Here is a 9,060-nt window from a genome sequence, read left to right on the forward strand (position 1 = left end):
ATCGAGGGAAAGTAGAGAAAAAGGAGATGGCGACAGAGAGCGGGAAATTGAGAAAAGGGGCTTAAAAAGTTAGAGACAAAGAGAGGGAGTTGGAGAAAGAGAGGTAATAAGGGAGAGGTGGATACAGAGGGAATAGAGGAAACCAGGGAGATTCCGATAGACAGATTAGAGAGAGGGAGATAAAGATCGAGAGAGGTTTCAGAAAGGCGTCAAGCCTCAATGTGGTGGCATCTTTCGGGAAATGATGAAAGAAGTTAATGGGAATGAGTGTTGATTATACCTTGGATGGGGGAGGGGTTGGGGGTAGTGTGTGAGAGAGAGAGACACACACACGTGGGTTTGCAAACTCTCCGAGCATATGTTTGGAAATCCCAGGCCGTCCTATGTTACACATAGAGAGAGGGGGGCGGGAACATAGGCACCATCAGCAGCTATAAAACTGCTCAGGAAGCGGCTGCACTCGGGAAAAGTTTCTGCAAGGGCAGTGAGTTAACCAGCAGGCAAATCTCCGTGTTCCTGGACAGCAGGATTTATCACTTCGCTGCTCCCAAGGTTTCTGTCAGGCATCTCTGGTGGCTGGTTCATCTCGCTGCGTTCATCCGGCGGTGTCCTGGAGCGGAGTGTGCTGCTGATCATGTATTTGGAAGCTGTGAGAGTTGGCAGGCTGCTGCTCACCTTCTGCCTCTGTAACACCGTGAGCTCCTTCAACTCGAATGCCATCAAGACAGCCAGTGGTGTGGTATTGAGTCCCAGCCACCCAGTCAGCGCGGCTCCCCAGGTTGTAGTCCATCACAGTGTCAACAAGAACCACGCTGTCGAGCAATTCCAGGTCAGTGTCAAACCCACTAGCACCTGATCCTCTCCTTCCCTCCAAAACCCAGCTGGCCACCCAGACAAAACAAAAAAAACATTGTTTCATCTGGAATGGTCAATATTTGCATTGGAATTACGACATTTTCTCTATTTAAGATTTTGCCGTCAAATATTATACCAACTTTTTGAATGTTTCAGACCTGTGTTTCTAACACAACAGTGTCTGTTGCCAAAATATTTCCGTTCGGTTGGACGAAGTGTTTTTTTTTGGAGACACTACCTTTTGTTGCAGCAATTATACTATTGCAGTATTTGTGCGTTAGAGATTGGGTATGTTTTGGTGAATGTTTCGCGGGGTCTACCCCCTGCATATGTGTTGCGGAGTACATGTGTGTGTGTGCGTGTCAAATTTGCGGAGTATATTTGTGTGTGACAGTGTGATTGTGGGGTATACCTGTGTGCCAGTGTTTCAGGGTGTTTTTGTATGTGCCAATGTTGCGGAGTATATATGCGTATGCTTCACTGTTTCAGGCTATATTTCTTTATACCACTGTTTCAGGGTATGTATGTCGGAGTTTCAGGGTATACCTGTATTTGTGTGTGTGTGAATATCTGAATGCGTGTTAAAGTCTCAAGGTGTACCTGAAAGGTTATCAATGGTTCAGGATAATATCTGAATGTGTGTCAAAGTTTCAGGGGATGTCTGAATGGCTATCAGTGTTTTAGGGTATATCTGTATGTGTTGAACGTCTCAGGGTATATCTGTAGGAGTGTCAATGTTTCAGGGTCTGCTCCTGTGTACTCTGATGTACTGCTGTGCCACACGGTTTTGGTGGGGACTAACCAAACTCTGCTCCCTTTTTGCAGATCTCCAGTTGTCTGGATGACCGGGACTGCGCTGTCGAGCAGTTCTGTTCCTCTTCCCGAGCCGCTGCCCAACATTGTCTGAACTGCCGCCGGCGACGGAAACGATGTCTCCGAGATGCGATGTGCTGTCCGGGGACTCGCTGCAGCAATGGTGAGTCTCATAGTGCGGGGAGAGAGGGGGGGGGGGGAACAGGACAAAACGATGCTCTGTGCTGGGCTAGGCTGCAGGAAGAAGCATCTTGTGGATCTAATCGAACTGGATAAAGACTAAAGGAGAGAGAAAAAGTTATAAAAACTTGGAGCTTTTCAATCGCAATGTTGTGTTTTTTAAAAAAAACGTATTTTATGGTTACAAATCTAAAACGTTTCAACATGAATATTACAGAAACTTGAGTAAAATTTAACTTGTCCGCACATATCCTGTCAATACCGCTGCAACAGGTTAACACGTTACAATACACATTCCATGTCAAGTACACAGCCCGATGGCAAAATGTTTCAAATTGGAAATTTGGGGAAGCGCAAGACAAGGAAACTTCTCTGTCCACACCATGTCGCACTACGGTGCCTCAGTTAATCCAAAGCAGCAGTTCTGTCTCCCTAGAGTGAAGTAAGATCATGGACTTTGAAAGTTGCCAAGAGGCTAACCCTAGGTCCCGCTGCAGTAATCCCCTCGCCGCCTCCTCCATCTTCTCTGTTTGAGTTTGCTTGGTCTCAGGGCCCCATACTCACTGTGCCACAGGAACTAATTGACTTAGTTCACTGGCTAATCTGAACTCCATTGGAATTGATAGCCATCAGGTGTAAGTTGTCAGAATGTTTGGGCCAATGGAAGTAGTGGGAGCCGGATACATGTTTCTCTTTGGAGGAAATAAATGAAGTTGGAGTTTGACGTGTGAATTGTCTTGCAGGACTGTGCATGCCCAATGATGTTGAACACACTCCTGGTGAAATTGAGGAGAGCATCCTGGATAGTTGGAACCATGAGGAGCAGCAAACCACCCTGGATAGTCATCTGAGGAGGACAACTCTCCCAGCACGGTCCCATCCAGTTAAAGGTAGGAGCTCAGGCAAACTCAAAACAGGTTCCAAATCTGTGCTTTGCACCTCAGTCTTTAAAATTTCTCACTGTGTCTCTCTTCATCTCCCCCTTTCCCATTTTAGGACAAGAAGGTGATGTTTGCCTCAGATCCTCTGACTGTGACCAAGGCCTATGCTGTGCCCGACACTTCTGGTCCAAGATCTGCAAACCGGTGCTGAGGGAAGGTCAGGTGTGCACCAAACACAAGCGCAAAGGCTCCCGTGGCCTGGAAATCTTCCAGAGATGTGACTGCGCCCAGGGTTTCTCATGTCGGATACAGAGAGGAGGGAATCACGGCAAGAGCTCTAGGCTGCACACCTGCCAGTGACCCTGAACCACTGTGAACAATGGTGAAAGGACTGACCCAAGACCTTTAGGCATTGGGCTTGGGAGGGAGGTTTGTTGGGAAGGTGGGGGAGGTGTGGGGTGGATGGTGAAGACTTCGTTTCATGATCAGCCAACGAGCCGAGCCCCCTCTTGCGGGCTTTAGACTGGAAGCATGCTGGCATCCTTCAGAATTCGAAGTGTATTGAGCTTTTCTTGGTTCCCTTTTAAGGAACTATGTAGACTGTAATACTTGCAGTAAATTACTGTGTTGTAAAAGTTTCAGTCTGGCACTTACACTGTAAATACTTGACTGACCAGTATTGTGGAAAATGCTGAAATGCCTTCCTCCCTGTTCAGCCAGTGTTGTAAATTGTTCTATATTATTGTTAATGAGTGTCTTGTAATATAAATTTTCTATATTTTAACTGAAATAAAAATGTCACCAGTGACTGCAGTCTCATTTGGGAGCCATAATTGTTAATTGTGGTGGTATCATAATTCAGATGTTCTGAGCATCATTTTAAGATACACACTTATTGGGGGTGAAAGTTCACTCTGCAAAGCCACTCCTACCATGTTACAACATTCCAAGCACTTGTTGATCTCCATAAAATAAACTTATTAAAGGAATTTTTTCAGGTAGATTTTTTAAGGACCAGGAAGTCAAGGATTATGGAAGGGGGTTGGTGTTGCATCCAAGGTTGAGTTCAGCCATGACCTTCTTGAACAGCGAATCAGTCTTGAAGACCTAAATGCATTATTGCTGCTTTCTAAGTCCTATGTTCCCACATTTGAGCTATGGTTGGAAATGGTCAGTGTTACTTCCTGTACTCTCCTTGATATCTTCCCAGCAGAGTTTGCACACCTTGTCAGTCTTTAGATGCAGTTTCCACAAAATGCTTTGCCTACGTTGCATGGTGACTGTCTATTCAGTGCTCCCAGACTGATATCCATTTATCACCATTTTGTCTGCGTCATCCTTGGAGTGAGTGAGGAGCACAACATCAGCAGAAGCCTGTTGAATAATGCTATGACTTCCTTTTACTCAAACAATGCAATATACATGTGCCATGTTCTTTGGAATAGGGCAAGAGGACATCCAATTTACGACACTGCAGATCCAATACAACAGACCAGAGTTATGTAAATCAACCATCAGTCTCTGATTTGGCTAATGTACTTTTCTGGACTCCTGCAAAACTCATCCACTGACCTCTAGTCATTCTAGTCATCTATCGGTAAGCTCCTGTAAGCAAAACCTCCCAACAATCCAGTAGTGACTAGCCAATGCAGATCACAAGGGAAACACTCAAAAGAAGTGGGAGATAAGGTTTCTCACACCTGAAACAAAGCACAAAAATGCAGTGCTGTGCCAGCTCTCATTGCCAAAAGTCATACTTCACAGATGGAATGAATACACTTCAGTTGTGCTAGTATTTGTCATTGATGACAATGTAGCATTAAATGGCAGGAGATGAAATTTGAAATGAACAAGCAGTGGCAATTTGTTTTGATATGAAGGCATTGCCACAGCTTCCAACAAAATATCCCTTTCCTATATAATTCAGTGATGCCCATGGATTGGTCTTGTCCTCTTTGAAATTACAAAATAATCTTTCACAGATCATGAACAGTGACCTAAATAATAGACTCGATTTAGAGACACAACACTCCCTGGAGAGATTTGACACATCCTGATAGATTAAAAGGCAGAAATAGCCGGGATAATTGAATAGTTGCTCTTTATCTTAGCCAGTTCAGGGATTACATCAAAGGAATGGTAGAGAAAGCTTCACTGAAAGAAACAAAATCACACCTTACAGTACTAACTGCCCAAATGCAATGAAGTTCTTCAGTTCTGAAGAAGGGTCACAGACTCGAAACATTAACTCTGCTTTCTCTCCATTGACACTGCCAGACCTGCTGAGTTTCTCCAGAAATTTCTATTTTAGTTTTAGATTTCTGGCATCAGCAGTTCTTTGTTTAACTTTACAATAAATATCCTGATTTTTTTCACATTCAGGCAAGATGTGGATAGAGGACACAAGGGTTTAGAAGTTATTCCATTAACCTTGACAGTGTCAGTTGCCCAAAAGATCAATGCTTGCATTCATGCTCTATAAGAGATGCATGCACCAAACCTCCAGTTATTCTTTCAATGTGTTCTTAAAATAGTTTCTCCCTCATGTCTGTATTGAGCTTCCCTGAAGCAAACCACTAGTAATTCATTTAGTAGTGACTTACAAAATATGATGAGAGGTGGTGGTATAGTGGTTTAAACAAAGATTTCTCTAATGAAATCCATTGCTAATTGTCACAAAAACCCATGTGGTTCAATAAAGCCTTTTTGGAAGGGAAATCTACCATCCTCACCTGGTCTAGCTGACATGTGACTTCTGACCCAGAGCAATGTGTTTAACTTGTAACTGTCCTCTGCAATGGCTTAGAGAGCCAATCAGCTCAAGGATAATTTAAGGTGGGCAGCAAATGCAGGCCTGGTCAACCATCCTAAAATAAGATGCAAGAACTTTTAAAAAACATGGAATGCAGACTTGCAAGAATGATCAGCTCACCCTGACTAAAAATGTTCATCAAGTTGATAGGCGGTTCACTGCATTGCCATGTTACTACTAATATTCGGTCCCCCAAAGGTTTGGAATAATACTGCATAATACTTGCAGATCTTGTGTTTGTGAGACCTTGTGTGCAAATCAATCATACCTTTAAGCATGTTCCTCTCCTCGGTGGCACATTTCAGTAGTCATTAATCAACTGTGGAATGCCATGAACATTCTGAACTCATAAATTTAAAAGAGTATGCACTGGCAAATGCCCTTGGACCTAATGGTCTACATTCTAGGGTTTTCATGGGACCACACTTAGAGAACGGTGTCCAATTTTGTCTCTGTGTTTAAGATGAAATGGCTCCACAGAGGCTGGTATCCCATTACCGAGTCACTCTTTACTTACACGTGGAAAGTCCTTGATACTGCTCTCAGAGTGAACAGGAAGTTTGACACTCCTGTTGGTATCCATCAGCTAGGGCTCCCTGATTGGACCAGATTAACAACCCCAATCAGGGAATTCATGTTCTATGAGATCCACTTGGCTGACATCATTTCAATCACTACATTGCTTCCCCCACCCCTCCCCACCCCAAGTCCTAAGCCATTGACCAGTACTATTTTTTTCTCGCTCCTCTTGGGGTGTTTTAACACTGGGTCAGGTTCCTCCGATGCTGCATATGATATGACCAGTGTGTCACACACAGTAACCTGCCTCTTCCACCTGGAACATCTTGGAAGAAATTCATTCTCTTCTTCAGGCAGCAATATCATTTAGGCTGCGACATCCATCCTGTCCGTCTCAGATTGTGAGGCATTTTCAACGCTTAATGGAGATGGAGAACCCATGGATTCTGTCAGCCTTTCTAACAGTTCTGAGGAGCTGACCCATTTGTGAGTGCGCATCTTTCATATGGTCCATGTACTTGTTGAAGGCAGTCACACCTAGCCCAACATTACACGTCACTGCACCTGATCTTACATCAACCATACCTCTTGCTCATGCAGGGCCATCCCCATGGTTCTTACATTAAACTTTGTCCCCTGAAGCAAACTGTTGCTCTTACGTAGCATAGTCTGTTGTCCAGCATTCGTATTCTTTATGCTGTTTCACCGCCCCATTCCCCTTCAGCTCTGGGAAGATCAGATTTAACCTTGTGCGGAGTCTTCTCTCCATTAGAAACTCTGTTGGAGCTATCCTTGTCGTTGCATGAAGGGTGGTCCTATAATCAAACAAGAACTGGGACAGTTTGGCATACAGTGAAACTGTAGGCTGTTTCTTTAAGTCTGCCTTCAAAGTTTGGATTGCACTTTCTGCCAGACCATTGGATGGTATGGAGCTGACCTTAAATGTCACATACCCTTCAGATTTTGAAATGCTCAAACTCCCTATTGGGAAAAGATAGACCATTATCTGTGACCAACACTTCTGGTAGTCTGTGTATTGCAAAAGATGTGTGCAGTTTTTCTATCATTGTCCCTGTGATTGACGAGCGAACTCTATGCACGTCCAATGCTTTGAGTGAGCTTTCACAATGACTAAGAACATTGAGCCCATCAAAGAACCTGACAGTCTATGTGTAACTGAGTCCAGTGCTTACCTGGCCATTTCCATGAATATGGTGGAGCTGATGGCAGTAACTTTTGACACTGTTATGACTCTGGGCACCGCCCCACCAATGTGATTATGTCTGCATCCAATCCTGGCCACCAGACATAACTTCTTGTCAACATCTTCATTTGCTCCTCATGATAATATGCCTCCTCTACTGTGAAATTGTCTCTCCGGGTCCAAAAAGGTTTCAGTTCTGATCGTGATGACCAATTGGGAGAAACGTCTAAGGACTATAAGTTCTCTAATATGCCAGGTGTAAACAGGATAGATCAAGTGAATCCTTAGAAGAGTATAAAGGCAGTAGGAGTATACTTAAAGGGGAAATCAGGAGTGCAAAAAGGGGACATGAGATAACTTTGGCAAACAGGGTTAAGGAGAATCCAAAGGGTTTTTATAAATACATTAAAGACAAAAGAGTAACTAGGGAGAGAATAGGGCCCCTCAAAGATCAGCAAGGCAGTCTATGTGTGGAGCCACAGGAGATGGGGAGATACTAAATGAACATTTTGCATCAGTGGTTACTGTGGAGAAGGACATGGAAGATATAGTATGAAGGGAAGTAGATGGTGACATCTTGAAAAAATGTCCATATTACAGAGGAGGAAGTGCTGGACGTCTTGAAACGCATAAAAGTGGATAAGTCTCCAGAACTTGATCAGATGTAATCTAGAACTCTGTGGGAAGCTAGGGAATTGATTGCTGGGCCTCTTGCTGAGATATTTTTATCATCGATAGTCACAGGTGAGGTGCCAGAAGACTGGAGGTTGGCCAGCGTGGTGCCACTATTTAAGAAAGGTGGTAAGGACAAGCCAGGAAACTATAGACCTGACATCAGTAGTGGGCAAGTTGCTGGAGGAAATCCTGAGGGACAGGATTTACACGTACTTGGAAAGGCAAGGACTGATTAGGAATAGTCAACATGGCTTTGTGCGTGGGAAAGCATGTCTCATGAACATGAGTGAGTTTTTTGAAAAAGTAACAAAGAGGCTTGATGAGGACAGAGTGGTAGACGCAATATATATAGACTTCAGTAAGGCATTCGACAGGCTTCCCCTTGGGTATAGGAGGAATTGTTAGTAAGTTTGCAGATGACACCAAAATTGGAGGTGTAGTGGACAGCGAAGAAGGTTACCTCAGTTCACAACAGGATCTTGATCAGATGAGCCAAAGGTCTGAGGAGTGGCAGATGGAATTTAATTTAGATAAATGCAAGGTGCTGCATTTTGGGAGAGCAAATCTTAGCAGGACCTATACACTTAATGGTAAGGTTCTAAGGTGTGTTGCTGAACAAAAAGACCTTTGAGTGCAGGTTCATAACTCCATGAAAGTAGAATCGCAGGTGGATAGGATAGTGAAGAAGGCTTTTGGTATGCTTTCTTTTATTGGTCAGAGTATTGAGTATGGGAGTTGAGAGGTCATGTTGCAGCAATACAGGATGTTGGTTAGGCCACTTTTGGAATATTGTGTGTAATTCTGGTCTCCTTCCTATTGGAAGGATGTTGTGAAACTTGAAAGGGTTCAGAAAAGATTTACAAGGATGTTGCAGGACTTGAAGTAGAGGGAGAGGTTCAATAGGCTGGGGCTGTTTTCCCTACAATGTCGGAGGCTGATGGGTGACCTTATGGAGGTTTATAAAATCATGAGAGGCATGGATAGGATAAGGTCTTTTCCCTGGAGTGGAGGAATCCAGAACTGGAGGTCATAGGTTTAGGGTGAGAGTGCAAAGATATAAAAGAGTCCTAAGGGGCAACTCTTTCACGTAGAGGTGATATGTGTATGGAATGAGCTGCAGA

At 43.9% G+C, this 9,060-nt stretch overlaps 1 protein-coding gene across 1 annotated transcript; it reads left to right on the forward strand.

Moving 5' to 3' along the window:
* The first annotated feature begins 398 nt into the window (after positions 1–398).
* dkk1b (dickkopf WNT signaling pathway inhibitor 1b) lies at positions 399–3,537 on the forward strand. Its single transcript, XM_043712196.1, has 4 exons — positions 399–829; positions 1,681–1,831; positions 2,592–2,738; positions 2,845–3,537. The coding sequence occupies exons 1-4, from the start codon at positions 635–637 to the stop codon at positions 3,087–3,089; spliced, it is 738 nt and encodes a 245-aa protein (XP_043568131.1). The 5' UTR covers positions 399–634; the 3' UTR covers positions 3,090–3,537.
* The last annotated feature ends 5,523 nt before the right edge of the window (positions 3,538–9,060 follow it).

Source organism: Chiloscyllium plagiosum, chromosome 22 (genome assembly GCF_004010195.1).
Source record: "Chiloscyllium plagiosum isolate BGI_BamShark_2017 chromosome 22, ASM401019v2, whole genome shotgun sequence".
In the NCBI taxonomy this organism is placed as follows: Eukaryota; Metazoa; Chordata; class Chondrichthyes; order Orectolobiformes; family Hemiscylliidae; genus Chiloscyllium; species Chiloscyllium plagiosum.